Genomic DNA, 19201 nt, shown 5'->3' with positions numbered 1-19201 from the left:
GAGTAATGGATTGCACTGAGCGGTGGCTCCTGGTTAGATAGAATTCCTCTGGTTTTCCTTAGAATTGTAACACATACAGATGAGAAAGCACCGGGTATTTTATGGAATTCTCGGCTTTAGTTCCTATTAATATTCCTGTCGGCAGCGCGGTGCCGGGTGTGTGCGGTGTTCGGGTCGGGGAGCGCAGGTCAAGGTGGTGTCAGTGTCGCCCTCCGCTTCCCATTTCTTAAACACAGAAGTCTATTAGTGCGAAACGCGCTCAGCTGAGGAGAGGTTACAGGAGCCATGTACCTCATCTGCGGCCCTGATACACTGTAACGACGCACAACCCAGAGCCACGACCAAACAGAGCCACGACAGTCAGGAAATATCTGGATGTGAGGGAGATTGTGATAAAGGGTGTGAGCGGGGGACATCTAGGATATAGTATCCGGATACGAGGCTCGTGGGGATGTACACTCACCGGCCACTTTATTAGGTCCACCTGTCCAACTGCTCGTTAACACTTAATTTCTAATCAGCCAATCACATGGCGGCAGTGCATTTAGGCATGTAGACATGGCCAAGACAATCTCCTGCAGTTCTCCTGAGCATCAGTATGGGGAAGAAAGGTGATTTGTGGCCTTTGAACGTGGCATGGTTGTTGGTGCCAGAAGGGCTGGTCTGAGTATTTCAGAAACTGCTGATCTACTGGGATTTTCACGCACAACCATCTCTAGGGTTTACAGAGAATGGTCCGAAAAAGAAAAAACATCCAGTGAGCGGCAGTTCTGTGGGCGGAAATGCCTTGTTGATGCCAGAGGTCAGAGGAGAATGGGCAGACTGGTTCGAGCTGATAGAAAGGCAACAGTGACTCAAATCGCCCCCCGTTACAACCAAGGTAGGCAGAAGAGCATCTCTGAACGCACAGTACGTCCAACTTTGAGGCAGATGGGCTACAGCAGCAGAAGACCACACCGGGTGCCACTACTTTCAGCTAAGAACAGGAAACTGAGGCTACAATTTGCACAAGCTCATCGAAATTGGACAGTAGAAGATTGGAAAAACGTTGCCTGGTCTGATGAGTCTCGATTTCTGCTGCGACATTCGGATGGTAGGGTCAGAATTTGGCGTCAACAACATGAAAGCATGGATCCATCCTGCCTTGTATCAGCGGCTCAGGCTGGTGGTGGTGGTGTCATGGATCCATCCTGCCTTGTATCAGCGGGTCAGGCTGGTGGTGGTGGTGTCATGGATCCATCCTGCCTTGTATCAGCGGGTCAGGCTGGTGGTGGTGGTGTCATGGATCCATCCTGCCTTGTATCAGCGGCTCAGGCTGGTGGTGGTGGTGGTGTCATGGATCCATCCTGCCTTGTATCAGCGGGTCAGGCTGGTGGTGGTGGTGTCATGGATCCATCCTGCCTTGTATCAGCGGCTCAGGCTGGTGGTGGTGGTGTCATGGATCCATCCTGCCTTGTATCAGCGGCTCAGGCTGGTGGTGGTGGTGTCATGGATCCATCCTGCCTTGTATCAGCGGGTCAGGCTGGTGCTGGTGGTGTCATGGATCCATCCTGCCTTGTATCAGCGGCTCAGGCTGGTGGTGGTGGTGTCATGGATCCATCCTGCCTTGTATCAGCGGGTCAGGCTGGTGGTGGTGGTGTCATGGATCCATCCTGCCTTGTATCAGCGGGTCAGGCTGGTGGTGGTGGTGTCATGGATCCATCCTGCCTTGTATCAGCGGGTCAGGCTGGTGGTGGTGGTGTCATGGATCCATCCTGCCTTGTATCAGCGGGTCAGGCTGGGGGTGGTGGTGTCATGGATCCATCCTGCCTTGTATCAGCGGGTCAGGCTGGTGGTGGTGGTGTCATGGATCCATCCTGCCTTGTATCAGCGGCTCAGGCTGGTGGTGCTGGTGTCATGGATCCATCCTGCCTTGTATCAGCGGCTCAGGCTGGTGGTGGTGGTGTCATGGATCCATCCTGCCTTGTATCAGCGGGTCAGGCTGGTGGTGGTGGTGTCATGGATCCATCCTGCCTTGTATCAGCGGCTCAGGCTGGTGCTGGTGGTGTCATGGATCCATCCTGCCTTGTATCAGCGGCTCAGGCTGGTGCTGGTGGTGTCATGGATCCATCCTGCCTTGTATCAGCGGCTCAGGCTGGTGGTGCTGGTGTCATGGATCCATCCTGCCTTGTATCAGCGGCTCAGGCTGGTGGTGGTGGTGTCATGGATCCATCCTGCCTTGTATCAGCGGCTCAGGCTGGTGGTGGTGGTGTCATGGATCCATCCTGCCTTGTATCAGCGGCTCAGGCTGGTGCTGGTGGTGTCATGGATCCATCCTGCCTTGTATCAGCGGCTCAGGCTGGTGGTGGTGGTGTCATGGATCCATCCTGCCTTGTATCAGCGGCTCAGGCTGGTGGTGGTGGTGTCATGGATCCATCCTGCCTTGTATCAGCGGGTCAGGCTGGTGGTGCTGGTTTCATGGATCCATCCTGCCTTGTATCAGCGGCTCAGGCTGGTGGTGCTGGTGTCATGGATCCATCCTGCCTTGTATCAGCGGCTCAGGCTGGTGGTGCTGGTGTCATGGATCCATCCTGCCTTGTATCAGCGGCTCAGGCTGGTGGTGGTGGTGTCATGGATCCATCCTGCCTTGTATCAGCGGCTCAGGCTGGTGGTGGTGGTGTCATGGATCCATCCTGCCTTGTATCAGCGGGTCAGGCTGGTGGTGGTGGTGTCATGGATCCATCCTGCCTTGTATCAGCGGCTCAGGCTGGTGGTGCTGGTGTCATGGTATTGTTGCTGAGCATGTCCATCCCTTTATGAGCACAATGTACCCTGTAACATCTGATGGCTACTTTCAGCAGGATAATGCGCCATGTCATAAAGCTGGAAGCATCTCAGACTGGTTTCTTGAACATGACAATGAGGTCACTGGACACAAATGGCCTCCACAGTCACCAGATCTCAATCCAATAGAGCATCTTTGGGATGTGGTGGAACGGGAGATTCGCATCATGGATGTGCAGCCGACAAATCTGCGGCAACTGTGTGATGCCATCATGTCAATATGGAGCAAAATCTCTGAGGAGCTTCCAGCACCTTGTTGTATCTATGCCACGAAGAATTGAGGCAGTTCTGAAGGCAAAAGGGGGTCCGACCCGTTACTAGCATGGTGTACCTAATAACGTGGCCGGTGAGTGTAGTATCAGGATACGAGGTGTGTGGGGATGTAGTATCCGGATACGAGGCTTGTGGGGATGTAGTATCCGGATATGAGGCTTGTGGGGATATAGTATCCGGATACGGGGTGTGAGGGGATGTAGTATCAGGATACGAGGTGTGTGGGGATGTAGTATCCGGATAGGAAGCGTGTGGGGATGTAGTATCCGGATAGGAAGCGTGTGGGGATGTAGTATCCGGATACGAGGCTTGTGGGGATGTAGTATCCGGATACGAGGCTTGTGGGGATGTAGTATCCGGATACGAGGCTTGTGGGGATATGGTATCCGGATACGAGGCTTGTGGGGATGTAGTATCCGGATAGGAGGTGCGTGGGGATGTAGTATCCGGATACGAGGTGTGAGGTGTTATAGTATCCGGATACGAGGCTTGTGGGGATGTAGTATCCAGATACGAGGCTTGTGGGGATGTAGTATCCGGATACGAGGTGTGTGGGGATGTAGTATCCGGATAGGAAGCTTGTGGGGATATGGTATCCGGATACGAGGTGTATGGGGATGTAGTATCCGGATAGGAAGCTTGTGGGGATATGGTATCCGGATACGAGGTGTATGGGGATGTAGTATCCGGATACGAGGTGTATGGGGATGTAGTATCCGGATACGAGGCTTGTGGGGATGTAGTATCCGGATAGGAGGCGCGTGGGGATTTAGTGCCGGACACGTGACGCCGCCCGTAGTGTGCCGGACATGAGACAGTAGTGTGCCGTCCTGTAGTGTGCAGCATCATCTCCATTCTTGTTACATTGTTATCCGGACCCCCCTTTAGGTGAGGAGACTCAATGGAGATCAGCGTTTACCGTCGTCAAGGTTATGGCGATAAATTCCACCGCTGTCACTTTCACTTGGCGTGAATTGGCTGCAGGCTCTCGCGCCGCACAGACGGATAATTTGCTGCCGTATTTCAAATGGATTTAGAAATGAGTTTGAAAGTCGGGTTCATGGCTCCTATTAGCGGGGGCTGCGGGGGACCCCGCTCTCGTGTCTGACTCCCTCATTACCAGCGCTTAATCCCCTTCCTATTCTCCGCGTGTAATGAAATTCTCCCGCCGGAGCAGCGGTCACAGAGCGCGGCGCCAATGATAGGACAAGTGCGCGAGGGCAGATGTGTCCCCCGGGCCGTGGCCCCCACTCATCACACCAGTAATTTCTACCTTCACTTCTCATCTCACAGTAATGTGCAGCCGCAGACGCTATAGTGACAGAACACTGCTGTGCTATAACAGCGGCCGCCGATGGGGGGTCCACAACACTACAGCTTCCAGGGGTCCTACATGTGTCACACATCATTATATGGGGAGCTACAGAGCACTCATCCACTGTCACCTGTCTCTGTATTATCCTCATCCACCTACTGACTTCATATCCATAAATGTTTCTTTCCTCAGGCTCCTGTTATTAAACCGATTGAGGCAAAATCAGAATCAACAACGATGGAGGAGCCGAGGTCTGTGCGTTATCGGAGGAGCCATGTACAGAGTCTCCGCTAACAAGCTCTCCAAAGCATGGAGCCCCGGGAGTGGCAGCAAGACCACCCCAAAGACCGGTGAGACACTGCTCCATTCTAATAACCGCCATAATACTGCCCCCTATGTACAGGAGTATAACTACTATAATACTGCCCCCTATGTACAGGAATATAACTACTATAATACTGCCCCCTATGTACAAGAATATAACTACTATAATACTGCCCCCTATATACAGGAATATAACTACTATAATACTGCCCCCTATGTACAAGAATATAACTACTATAATACTGCCCCCTATGTACAAGAATATAACTACTATAATACTGCCCCCTATGTACAAGAATATAACTACTATAATACTGCCCCCTATGTACAGGAATATAACTACTATAATCCTGCCCCCTATGTACAAGAATATAACTACTATAATACTGCCCCCTATGTACAAGAATATAACTACTATAATACTGCCCCCTATGTACAAGAATATAACTACTATAATACTGCCCCCTATGTACAAGACTATAACTACTATAATACTGCCCCCTATGTACAGGGATATAACTACTATAATACTGCCCCTATGTACAGGAATATAACTACTATAATACTGCCCCCTATGTACAAGAATATAACTACTATAATACTGCCCCCTATGTACAAGAATATAACTACTATAATACTGCCCCCTATGTACAAGACTATAACTACTATAATACTGCCCCCTATGTACAGGGATATAACTACTATAATACTGCCCCTATGTACAGGAATATAACTACTATAATACTGCCCCCTATGTACAAGAATATAACTACTATAATACTGCCCCTATGTACAGGAATATAACTACTATAATACTGCCCCCTATGTACAGGAATATAACTACTATAATACTGCCCCTATGTACAGGAATATAACTACTATAATACTGCCCCCTATGTACAAGAATATAACTACTATAATACTGCCCCCTATGTACAAGACTATAACTACTATAATACTGCCCCCTATGTACAGGGATATAACTACTATAATACTGCCCCTATGTACAGGAATATAACTACTATAATACTGCCCCCTATGTACAAGAATATAACTACTATAATACTGCCCCCTATGTACAAGAATATAACTACTATAATCCTTCCCCCTATGTACAGGAATATAACTACTATAATACTGCCCCCTATGTACAGGAATATAACTACTATAATACTGCCCCCTATGTACAAGAATATAACTACTATAATACTGCCCCCTATGTACAGGAATATAACTACTATAATACTGCCCCCTATGTACAGGAATATAACTACTATAATACTGCCCCCTATGTACAGGAATATAACTACTATAATACTGCCCCCTATGTACAGGAATATAACTACTATAATACTGCTCCCTATGTACAGGAATATAACTACTATAATACTGCCCCCTGTGTACAAGAATATAACTACTATAATACTGCCCCCTATGTACAAGAATATAACTACTATAATCCTTCCCCCTATGTACAGGAATATAACTACTATAATACTGCCCCCTATGTACAAGAATATAACTACTATAATACTGTCCCCTATGTACAGGAATATAACTACTATAATACTGCCCCCTATGTACAAGAATATAGCTACTATAATACTGCCCCCTATGTACAGGGATATAACTACTATAATACTGCCCCCTATGTACAGGAATATAACTACTATAATACTGCCCCCTATGTACAGGAATATAACTACTATAATACTGCCCCGTATGTACAGGAATATAACTACTATAATACTGCTCCCTATGTACAGGAATATAACTACTATAATACTGCCCCCTGTGCACAGGAATATAACTACTATAATACTGCCCCCTATGTACAGGAATATAACTACTATAATACTGCTCCTATGTACAAGAATATAACTACTATAATACTGCCCCCTATGTACAGGAATATAACTACTATAATACTGCCCCCTATGTACAAGAATATAACTACTATAATACTGCCCCCTATGTACAAGAATATAACTACTATAATACTGCTCCTTATGTACAAGAATATAACTACTATAATACTGCTCCCTATGTACAAGAATATAACTACTATAATACTGCCCCCTATGTACAGGAATATAACTACTATAATACTGCCCCCTATGTACAGGAATATAACTACTATAATACTGCCCCCTATGTACAAGAATATAACTACTATAATACTGCCCCCTATGTACAGGAATATAACTACTATAATACTGCCCCTATGTACAAGAATATAACTACTATAATACTGCCCCCTATGTACAGGAATATAACTACTATAATACTGCCCCCTATGTACAGGAATATAACTACTATAATACTGCCCCCTATGTACAGGAATATAACTACTATAATACTGCCCCCTATGTACAAGAATATAACTCCTATAATACTGCCCCCTATGTACAGGAATATAACTACTATAATACTGCCCCCTATGTACAGGAATATAACTACTATAATACTGCCCCCTATGTACAGGAATATAACTACTATAATACTGCCCCCTATGTACAAGAATATAACTCCTATAATACTGCCCCCTATGTACAGGAATATAACTACTATAATACTGCCCCCTATGTACAGGAATATAACTACTATAATACTGCCCCCTATGTACAGGAATATAACTACTATAATACTGCCCCCTATGTACAGGAATATAACTACTATAATACTGCCCCCTATGTACAAGAATATAACTACTATAATACTGCCCCCTATGTACAGGAATATAACTACTATAATACTGCCCCCTATGTACAGGAATATAACTACTATAATACTGCCCCCTATGTACAGGAATATAACTACTATAATACTGCCCCTATGTACAAGAATATAACTACTATAATACTGCCCCCTATGTACAAGAATATAACTACTATAATACTACCCCTATGTACAAGAATATAACTACTATAATACTGCCCCCTATGTACAGGAATATAACTACTATAATACTGCCCCCTATGTACAGGAATATAACTACTATAATACTGCCCCCTATGTACAAGAATATAACTACTATAATACTGCCCCCTATGTACAAGAATATAACTACTATAATACTGCCCCCTATGTACAAGAATATAACTACTATAATACTACCCCTATGTACAAGAATATAACTACTATAATACTGCCCCCTATGTACAGGAATATAACTACTATAATACTGCCTCCTATGTACAAGAATATAACTACTATAATACTGCCTCCTATGTACAAGAATATAACTACTATAATACTGCCCCCTATGTACAAGAATATAACTACTATAATACTGCCCCCTATGTACAGGAATATAACTACTATAATACTGCCTCCTATGTACAGGAATATAACTACTATAATACTGCCCCCTATGTACAGGAAAATAACTACTATAATACTGCCCCCTATGTACAGGAAAATAACTACTATAATACTGCCCCCTATGTACAGGAATATAACTACTATAATACTGCCCCCTATGTACAAGAATATAACTACTATAATACTGCCCCCTATGTACAAGAATATAACTACTATAATACTACCCCCTATGTACAAGAATATAACTACTATAATACTGCCCCCTATGTACAAGAATATAACTACTATAATACTGCCCCTTATGTACAAGAATATAACTACTATAATACTGCCCCTTATGTACAAGAATATAACTACTATAATACTGCCCCCTATGTACAGGAATATAACTACTATAATACTGCCCCCTATGTACAAGAATATAACTACTATAATACTGCCCCTTATGTACAAGAATATAACTACTATAATACTGCCCCCTATGTACAGGAATATAACTACTATAATACTGCCCCTATGTACAGGAATATAACTACTATAATACTGCCCCCTATGTACAAGAATATAACTACTATAATACTGCCCCCTGTGCACAGGAATATAACTACTATAATACTGCCCCCTATGTACAGGAATATAACTACTATAATACTGCCCCCTGTGCACAGGAATATAACTACTATAATACTGCCCCCTATGTACAGGAATATAACTACTATAATACTGCCCCCTATGTACAAGAATATAACTACTATAATACTGCCCCCTGTGCACAGGAATATAACTACTATATTACTGCCCCCTATGTACAGGAATATAACTACTATAATACTGCCCCCTATGTACAGGAATATAACTACTATAATACTGCCCCCTATGTACAAGAATATAACTACTATAATACTGCCCCCTGTGCACAGGAATATAACTACTATAATACTGCCCCCTATGTACAGGAATATAACTACTATAATACTGCCCCCTATGTACAAGAATATAACTACTATAATACTGCCCCCTATGTACAGGAATATAACTACTATAATACTGCCCCCTATGTACAGGAATATAACTACTATAATACTGCCCCCTATGTACAGGAATATAACTACTATAATACTGCCCCCTATGTACAAGAATATAACTACTATAATACTGCCCCCTATGTACAAGAATATAACTACTATAATACTGCCCCCTATGTACAGGAATATAACTACTATAATACTGCCTCCTACGTACAAGAATATAACTACTATAATACTGCCCCCTATGTACAGGAATATAACTACTATAATACTGCCCCCTATGTACAGGAATATAACTACTATAATACTGCCCCCTATGTACAGGAATATAACTACTATAATACTGCCCCCTATGTACAAGAATATAACTACTATAATACTGCCCCCTATGTACAAGAATATAACTACTATAATACTGCCCCCTATGTACAAGAATATAACTACTATAATACTGCCCCCTATGTACAAGAATATAACTACTATAATACTGCCCCCTATGTACAAGAATATAACTACTACAATACTGTTTGTGTCTAGGCTCCTGGTTGTCAGACACTGTATGACACTTTCTCTCTGCCTCTCGCCCTCTCTCTCGCGCGCCGCCTCTCGCCCTCTCTCTCGCGCGCCGCCTCTCGCCCTCTCTCTCGCGCGCCGCCTCTCGCCCTCTCTCTCGCGCGCCGCCTCTCGCCCTCTCTCTCGCGCGCCGCCTCTCGCCCTCTCTCGCGCGCGCCGCCTCTCGCCCTCTCTCGCGCGCGCCGCCTCTCGCCCTCTCTCGCGCGCGCCGCCTCTCGCCCTCTCTCGCGCGCGCCGCCTCTCGCCCTCTCTCTCGCGCGCCGCCTCTCGCCCTCTCTCTCGCGCGCCGCCTCTCGCCCTCTCTCTCGCGCGCCGCCTCTCGCCCTCTCTCTCGCGCGCCGCCTCTCGCCCTCTCTCTCGCGCGCCGCCTCTCGCCCTCTCTCTCGCGCGCCGCCTCTCGCCCTCTCTCTCGCGCGCCGCCTCTCGCCCTCTCTCTCGCGCGCCGCCTCTCGCCCTCTCTCTCGCGCGCCGCCTCTCGCCCTCTCTCTCGCGCGCCGCCTCTCGCCCTCTCTCTCGCGCGCCGCCTCTCGCCCTCTCTCTCGCGCGCCGCCTCTCGCCCTCTCTCTCGCGCGCCGCCTCTCGCCCTCTCTCTCGCGCGCCGCCTCTCGCCCTCTCTCTCGCGCGCCGCCTCTCGCCCTCTCTCTCGCGCGCCGCCTCTCGCCCTCTCTCTCGCGCGCCGCCTCTCGCCCTCTCTCTCGCGCGCCGCCTCTCGCCCTCTCTCTCGCGCGCCGCCTCTCGCGCGCCGCCTCTCGCCCTCTCTCGCGCGCGCCGCCTCTCGCCCTCTCTCGCGCGCGCCGCCTCTCGCCCTCTCTCGCGCGCGCCGCCTCTCGCCCTCTCTCGCGCGCGCCGCCTCTCGCCCTCTCTCGCGCGCGCCGCCTCTCGCCCTCTCTCGCGCGCGCCGCCTCTCGCCCTCTCTCGCGCGCGCCGCCTCTCGCCCTCTCTCGCGCGCGCCGCCTCTCGCCCTCTCTCGCGCGCGCCGCCTCTCGCCCTCTCTCGCGCGCGCCGCCTCTCGCCCTCTCTCGCGCGCGCCGCCTCTCGCCCTCTCTCGCGCGCGCCGCCTCTCGCCCTCTCTCGCGCGCGCCGCCTCTCGCCCTCTCTCGCGCGCGCCGCCTCTCGCCCTCTCTCGCGCGCGCTGCCTCTCGCCCTCTCTCGCGCGCGCTGCCTCTCGCCCTCTCTCGCGCGCGCTGCCTCTCGCCCTCTCTCGCGCGCGCTGCCTCTCGCCCTCTCTCGCGCGCGCTGCCTCTCGCCCTCTCTCGCGCGCGCTGCCTCTCGCCCTCTCTCGCGCGCGCTGCCTCTCGCCCTCTCTCGCGCGCGCTGCCTCTCGCCCTCTCTCGCGCGCGCTGCCTCTCGCCCTCTCTCGCGCGCGCTGCCTCTCGCCCTCTCTCGCGCGCGCTGCCTCTCGCCCTCTCTCGCGCGCGCTGCCTCTCGCCCTCTCTCGCGCGCGCTGCCTCTCGCCCTCTCTCGCGCGCGCTGCCTCTCGCCCTCTCTCGCGCGCGCTGCCTCTCGCCCTCTCTCGCGCGCGCTGCCTCTCGCCCTCTCTCGCGCGCGCTGCCTCTCGCCCTCTCTCGCGCGCGCTGCCTCTCGCCCTCTCTCGCGCGCGCTGCCTCTCGCCCTCTCTCGCGCGCGCTGCCTCTCGCCCTCTCTCGCGCGCGCTGCCTCTCGCCCTCTCTCGCGCGCGCTGCCTCTCGCCCTCTCTCGCGCGCGCTGCCTCTCGCCCTCTCTCGCGCGCGCTGCCTCTCGCCCTCTCTCGCGCGCGCTGCCTCTCGCCCTCTCTCGCGCGCTGCCTCCATGTTTGGCAGGCTTGTGTACAGGCAGATGTCGGCGCGGTGGCAGAGCCGTCTCCTGTTGCCGGTGACATTATGTGACAGGCAGACAGGTGACGTGTCTCGCGCTCGCTGCGCGCCATCATCTTCCTGGATACCACAACAGATGGGGCATCGCCATCCTCAGCCGGGCAGGTGACAGCTCCTACAAGACGAGACGCCTCGGACAACACTATCAAATGTGAGTCAGTCACTCTGCGAGACGTCAGCCTGGCAGATGAGTGACTGCGACACCCCCCGGCACCTGGCGACATGCACGCTTGTCGCTTTTACAGGAATCTTACACAACTTCCAGCGTGTTTTCTCCTCTTTGTTTTACGATCTGTTTGTCAGTTTAACCCTCCACTGCCCGTGTCCTGCGCCGCCTCGATGGCGGCTCTGAGGTCTCTCCTGTATTATAGTGTGTGCTGTACCCCACGTGTGGCCCCTGTGATGGGGTCCCCTATACTTCATAGTAGGGGTGGGTAGTGTTAGCTACTGTTATAATCCTGTTCGCCTCGCCTGTGGGCTCCCCATTTCATTGTTATTACTAGCGCCCCCTGTTCTTTATACAGAATTTGGCGATCAGCCAGTGATGGGGGTTCCTAGGATTCACTCTCTTGAGAAATAGATGGTTTAATCCCTGAAGTAAATCTTTAAAAGTTCCACATAAACTGGTGCAGGGATCCCCCTCCAACCCGACATTCCTAGGAGCAGCGACCTGATTGGCTGCAGCATCAGTATTGTTACTATGTGTCCTCATAGTACGGACCTCATGTGTGGATGTGCTGGTGATACGAGGACCGCGATGGGCACGTCCTGTAATCTTATGTACTTATAGATCAGTATGAAGAAGGCGGCGATGTACATATATACAGGGGGACACATACATTGTATCCAGAGAGAATAAGAGGCCGTCACACAAGTGACAGCTCATTGTGTATGTGAGAGGATATCAGGAGATTAGGAGAGATGTATGGAGAGGAGAGGGTGAGGACTGGAGATTACATGTGATATATATCAGGAGATGTATGGAGAGGATTTGGTTCTGTTGGTCGCTCAGTTCTGGTTCTGTGTTGGACCTGTGATTCTCTCGGTGTGTCTGTCGGATTCTGATCCCTCTGGTTATGGATGTTTGTGATTTGATACTTTATGTTCTTTGTCTGAACCTTCTCCTGTTTATTATTTTAGGCAAACTGGACTCGAGCAGCACCAGTCCTGGCTCCGTGTACCCGAGCCGCTCAGCCACCCCCAGCCGATACATTGCAAGGTGAGTATTACCCGGAGCATAGAGTGTTATGTATAATGTATCCTACGTGTATTGTATTTATACTATATATTGTGTCTACAGTGGATTGTAATAGCCCCTCAAACGTTTCCTCATCTAAAGGCTGGAGGTTCCCCCATTCTTCTCTGTACATCTAGAGGCTGGAGGTTCCCCCATTCTTCTCTGTACATCTAGAGGCTGGAGGTTCCCCCATTCTTCTCTGTACATCTAGAGGCTGGAGGTTCCCCCATTCTTCTCTGTACATCTAGAGGCTGGAGGTTCCCCCATTCTTCTCTGTACATCTAGAGGCTGGAGGTTCCTCCATTCTTCTCTGTACATCTAGAGGCTGGAGGTTCCTCCATTCTTCTTTGTACATCTAGAGGCTGGAGGTTCCCCCATTCTTCTCTGTACATCTAGAGGCTGGAGGTTCCCCCATTCTTCTCTGTACATCTAGAGGCTGGAGGTTCCTCCATTCTTCTCTGTACATCTAGAGGCTGGAGGTTCCCCCATTCTTCTCTGTACATCTAGAGGCTGGAGGTTCCCCCATTCTTCTCTGTACATCTAGAGGCTGGAGGTTCCCCCATTCTTCTCTGTACATCTAGAGGCTGGAGGTTCCTCCATTCTTCTCTGTACATCTAGAGGCTGGAGTTCCCCCCATTCTTCTTTGTACATCTAGAGGCTGGAGGTTCCTCCATTCTTCTTTGTACATCTAGAGGCTGGAGGTTCCTCCATTCTTCTTTGTACATCTAGAGGCTAGAGGTTCCTCCATTCTTCTCTGTACATCTAGAGGCTGGAGGTTCCTCCATTCTTCTCTGTACATCTAGAGGCTGGAGGTTCCTCCATTCTTCTCTGTACATCTAGAGGCTGGAGGTTCCCCCATTCTTCTCTGTACATCTAGAGGCTGGAGGTTCCCCCATTCTTCTCTGTACATCTAGAGGCTGGAGGTTCCTCCATTCTTCTCTGTACATCTAGAGGCTGGAGTTCCCCCCATTCTTCTTTGTACATCTAGAGGCTGGAGGTTCCCCCATTCTTCTCTGTACATCTAGAGGCTGGAGGTTCCTCCATTCTTCTTTGTACATCTAGAGGCTGGAGGTTCCCCCATTCTTCTCTGTACATCTAGAGGCTGGAGGTTCCCCCCATTCTTCTTTGTACATCTAGAGGCTGGAGGTTCCCCCATTCTTCTCTGTACATCTAGAGGCTGGAGGTTCCCCCATTCTTCTCTGTACATCTAGAGGCTGGAGGTTCCCCCATTCTTCTCTGTACATCTGGAGGCTGGAGGTTCCCCCATTCTTCTCTGTACATCTAGAGGCTGGAGGTTCCCCCATTCTTCTCTGTACATCTAGAGGCTGGAGGTTCCCCCATTCTTCTCTGTACATCTAGAGGCTGGAGGTTCCCCCATTCTTCTCTGTACATCTAGAGGCTGGAGGTTCCCCATTCTTCTCTGTACATCTAGAGGCTGGAGGTTCCCCCATTCTTCTCTGTACATCTAGAGGCTGGAGGTTCCCCCATTCTTCTCTGTACATCTAGAGGCTGGAGGTTCCTCCATTCTTCTCTGTACATCTAGAGGCTGGAGGTTCCTCCATTCTTCTCTGTACATCTAGAGGCTGGAGGTTCCTCCATTCGCAGACCTGGACTATGACATTGTAGAAGTCTCTGTCTCGGTCTCTGAGATGTGATTCCATACAGTGTCAGCAAGCAGTGCTGTTGGGGTTAGAGCTTGCTTTGACCCCGTGTGATGACCTCTGCCCTCCTCTCCGCAGTCGTGCCATCCAGCGCAGCCTCGCCATCATCCGCCAGGCCCAGCAGAAGAAGGAGAAGAAGGAATACTGCATGTACTACAACAGGTTCGGGAAGTGCAACCGCGGCCAGAAGTGCCCCTACATCCACGACCCGGAGAAGGTGGCGGTGTGCACGCGGTGAGTCTCGCTCATGGTCCCTGCATGGTACCGGTCCAACACGGCGTCTTCTGTCTGTAAAGAGGTTCAAGCTTAACCCTCTGAGGACCCTCCTTCCATAAAGATGCAATGGATGTATCATCTGACATAGTGAACTGTTCATTGTATGTGTAATCTGTGCTTCATATGCTGGTAATCTGGGGGATCTGTGCTCTATGTGCCGGTAATCTGGCGGGTCTGCGCGCCGCTAATCTGGCGGGTCTGCGCGCCGCTAATCTGGCGGGTCTGTGCGCCGGTAATCTGGCGGGTCTGTGCGCCGGTAATCTGGCGGGTCTGTGCGCCGTTAATCTGGCGGGTCTGTGCGCCGTTAATCTGGCGGGTCTGTGCGCCGCTAATCTCGGGGGTCTGTGCGCCGCTAATCTCGGGGGTCTGCGCGCCGCTAATCTCGGGGGTCTGCGCGCCGCTAATCTCGGGGGTCTGCGCGCCGCTAATCTCGGGGGTCTGCGCGCCGCTAATCTCGGGGGTCTGCGCGCCGCTAATCTCGGGGAGCTGTGCGCCGGTGGGTCTGTGGTCTTTGTGCTGGTAATCTGGTGGGTCTGTGGTCTTTGTGCTGGTAATATGGTGGGTCTGTGGTCTTTGTGCTGGTAATCTGGTGGGTCTGTGGTCTTTGTGCTGGTAATCTGGTGGGTCTGTGGTCTTTGTGCTGGTAATCTGGTGGGTCTGTGGTCTTTGTGCTGGTAATCTGGTGGGTCTGTGGTCTTTGTGCCGGTAATCTCGGGGAGCTGTGCGCCGGTAATCTCGGGGAGCTGTGTGCTGGTAATCTCGGGGAGCTGTGTGCTGGTAATCTGGCGGCGCTGTGCGCCGGTGGGTCTGTGGTCTTTGTGCTGGTAATATGGAATCTAGATTTTCATGTTAGAAATCCGTTTGGTGGATGCTGGTAATCTGTGGGAGTTTTTTGTGACACTGTTTTCTGGATCCATATTGTAATTGATAATAAATCATAGTAATCTGGTGAATCATTAATGTGCCTTTAATCTGGTGTATCCAAAGGATCTGCAGTCTTTGTGCTGGAATTCGGTGGATCTCATTGTATACAAAACATAGTTCTGTGTACTGGTGAGGCAGAAGATCTGTAATCTATGATATAATCTGTTTGCTGATGTATACATTCTGGTAAACTGGTGAAGTGGGTGGATAATATCACAAGAGCTGTGCTGCTAATCTGATGGGAGTTGATAGATCTATGCTACTAATCTGGTGTTGATGATAGATCTGAGCTGGTAATCTGGTGTAGATTATAGATCTGAGCTGGTAATCTGGTGTAGATGATAGCTCTATGCTGGTAATCTGGTGTAGATAATAGCTCTATGCTGGTAATCTGGTGTAGATGATAGATCTATGCTGGTAATCTGGTGTAGATGATAGATCTATGCTGGTAATCTGGTGTAGATGATAGATCTATGCTGGTAATCTGGTGTAGATGATAGATCTATGCTGGTAATCTGGTGTAGATGATAGATCTATGCTGGTAATCTGGTGTAGATGATAGATCTATGCTGGTAATCTGGTGTAGATGATAGCTCTATGCTGGTAATCTGGTGTAGATGATAGCTCTATGCTGGTAATCTGGTGTAGATGATAGATCTATGCTGGTAATCTGGTGTAGATGATAGATCTATGCTGGTAATCTGGTGTAGATGATAGATCTATGCTGGTAATCTGGTGTAGATGATAGATCTATGCTGGTAATCTGGTGTAGATGATAGATCTATGCTGGTAATCTGGTGTAGATGATAGATCTATGCTGGTAATCTGGTGTAGATTATAGATCTGAGCTGGTAATCTGGTGTAGATTATAGATCTGAGCTGGTAATCTGGTGTAGATTATAGATCTGAGCTGGTAATCTGGTGTAGATAATAGATCTATGCTGGTAATCTGGTGTAGATTATAGATCTATGCTGGTAATCTGGTGTAGATGATAGATCTATGCTGGTAATCTGGTGTAGATGATAGATCTATGATGGTAATCTGGTGGATCCAGTGGACCTGTAGTGCCATAGTAATCTGGCGGATCCTTGCTGTGATGGTTATCGGCCAGATTCATGTTGCCTATATTGTGATAGAGATCTGGTAGATCTAAGGAATCTGTACCATGATGGTATTTTGGCAGTTCCAGTCTGTGCTGTGATGGTAATCTTGGGGATTATTATTGTCTTTGTAATCTGACAGTTCCTTTAGTCCCTTACTGTGGTACCAGTCTGACGGGTCCAGTGGATCCTTGCTGTGATCTGGTAGATCCTTGCTGCTCATTCATCTCTACTTGACACTTCTCCTGTAGGTTTCTCAGAGGAACGTGTAAGAAGACGGATGGGACCTGCCCCTTCTCCCACCAAGTATCCAAGGACAAGGTCAGTGATTCCCAACCCAGCGGCAGCCGAGGACCCCACACAACCTGCCCCATGTTATAAATCCGGTGTAGTCTGGGTTCTTCATTGGGATCTGTTTCCGTTCTAGGTTCCTTATCAGAATTAGTGTTTGTTATAAATCGGGTTTAGTCTGGGTTCATTATTGGGATCATTTTCAGTTCTTGGTCCTTCATCGGGATAGGTGTTGGGTTTATGTTATAAATCAGGTTTAGTCTGGGTTCTTCATTAGGATTAGTCCCAGTTCTATGTTATAAATTAGCTTTAGTCTTGGTCCTTCATCGGGATAGGTGTTGGGTCTGGATTCCTCATTAGGATTAGTCTTGGGTTTAGTCTGGATTCCTCATTACGTCTAGTCTCAGGCTTTGATCATGACCCCTCGTGTTAATCTCCCCCTGGGGGCAGGGGTGCAGTGTGCTATAGTAATGTGATATAATGGCGGGGTCCTTCGGGCTGACCCCAGATTGCGCTATTATTTGTCCTGTAGTATGGCGGTGTCTGGGGTTTGGCGCGGTGCGTGGCTGTGTGCGGATGTCTTGCGTTCTCCGGGGCGAGCCGCGTCTCCCTCGCCGCCTCCACCTCTCGCGCTGCTGTTACAACAGCTTTTCCTCTTGAGGAACTTCTAACGATTCAGCATTTTTCTCCCTAATAAAAATAAGCAAAACAGAGAAGTCTGCGGTGAGCAATTTGGAAAGGCTCGTCGACTTTCGGGTTCATTAGCCGGCCGCCTGCAAAGCCTATGTACTCTCCCGGCTCCCTAATGTGTGACATAACTCATGGCAATCTCCCTCTTCCCATGTAATTGCGAGGTATATCTCATACTCCATATGTTAAGGGCTGATTTATTCGCTGGCACCGAGGCCTCATCCCCGGCCGCCTCCTTATCAGCGCCGCCGCCAATGCCTGGCGCATACATCTCCACCTCCATCCCGTCTCATCTCCCTGTAATCCGCTTATCCAGAGGAAGCCAATATCTCCGAGCAGAGAGAGAGGGAAAATCCTCCGGATCATTGTTCCGGGGCTACGGAAGGTTCCCGATAATTCGGCACTTTCTGTGTCCCCTTTACTTTGTTCGTTCCATTAGTTTTTATATGTATTTATATATGAGAGTGATATGGTCGCTCTGCTGCTGGGAAAGCTGGGTGCCATCAAAGGAAAAAGAGTTCTATTCCTTCATCCAGTAAGATTTACATGAGAATTGTAGCTTCTGGCCTTCATGTACAATGATGGGGGGCAACGTGGGAAGAAATGGGGGCAACATGGAAAGATTGGGGCACACATAGGAAAAAGAGGCATCGTCCTTCATATTTTTGCACACATCGATTTCTCAGGGCTATAGGAAAGCTGGGTGGCCAGAGGAGCAGTATATGTAGTATGTGCATAGTGGAATAGGTTACAGGGATTATGGGGTTACTCTTGAAGGTTATGTTTTAATAATAGGAGGTTTCCTGCCAATAGCCGAACCTTTTGGGTGCAGTCACATCATAGCTTTATCATGCATTATAAGTATGCTTGCCTCTCAGGACTCTAAAAAAGGTGGGTTATGGCACATCCTACAGAATGCTTGCCTCTCATAACTATAGGAAAGCTGTGTGGCCACAGGAGCATTATGTATACTATGTGTACAGTAAGATGGGTTACAGAGATTATGGAAAAGCCCCTGCAGGACTATGGAAAAGCTGGGTTACGGCACACCCTGGAGCTGCAGCAGTGGCCATGAAATATTGGATTTCTTAGTGATTGGGAGAGTCACTTTATGGATCTAGAAATTTTGGGAGAAAATAATGAAGAATGTGGTGAGAAGCGGAAGGATTGGTTACAATGTTGCTCTGTTCCTGCTCCCAGCACTGGAGGTACAGAGCGTCTTCTCCTCCGTGTACAAGGTGACACTGGCGAAGCTGTCAGGTTTACGGCCCCGGAGAATGATGTCCCCGGATGATCAGCCCATCATCCGGCTTTATGAGTTTATTAGATGATCCCTGATCACCACAAGGAGGCTCTTTAAGACGTCGTAATCCCTTTAATATTCAGGAGCCGCCGTTTACGGCCCTCATTGCCGCAGGGTGTAAATATTGCAAAAGATATGAGGGGGGCGGCCTGTGACCTCCCTGAAATCACGGATTATGTGGTTACACGGATTAAGGTGGCGTGAC

The 19201-nt window shown here is 49.1% G+C and overlaps 1 protein-coding gene and 1 long non-coding RNA gene across 2 annotated transcripts in view; one reads left to right on the top strand and one right to left on the bottom strand.

Moving 5' to 3' along the window:
* ZC3H3 (zinc finger CCCH-type containing 3) overlaps positions 1–19201 on the top strand; it is a 105814-nt gene that overhangs the window by 65325 nt on the left and 21288 nt on the right. The window contains exons 5-8 of the mRNA XM_072151001.1: positions 4604–4761; positions 12654–12732; positions 14490–14645; positions 16964–17033. Of these exons, the coding sequence (XP_072007102.1) occupies positions 4604–4761; positions 12654–12732; positions 14490–14645; positions 16964–17033 (463 nt within the window). The remainder of the gene's footprint in view (positions 1–4603; positions 4762–12653; positions 12733–14489; positions 14646–16963; positions 17034–19201) is intronic.
* LOC140132349 (uncharacterized) overlaps positions 15639–19201 on the bottom strand; it is a 49660-nt gene continuing 46097 nt past the window's right edge. Inside the window, exon 2 of the long non-coding RNA XR_011855595.1 lies at positions 15639–17693. This is a non-coding gene — a long non-coding RNA (uncharacterized lncRNA). The remainder of the gene's footprint in view (positions 17694–19201) is intronic.

This window comes from Engystomops pustulosus, chromosome 5, assembly GCF_040894005.1.
Source record: "Engystomops pustulosus chromosome 5, aEngPut4.maternal, whole genome shotgun sequence".
Taxonomy (NCBI): Eukaryota; Metazoa; Chordata; class Amphibia; order Anura; family Leptodactylidae; genus Engystomops; species Engystomops pustulosus.
Note: the sequence above shows the minus strand (reverse complement) of the source record. Positions and strands in the feature narration are given on the sequence as shown.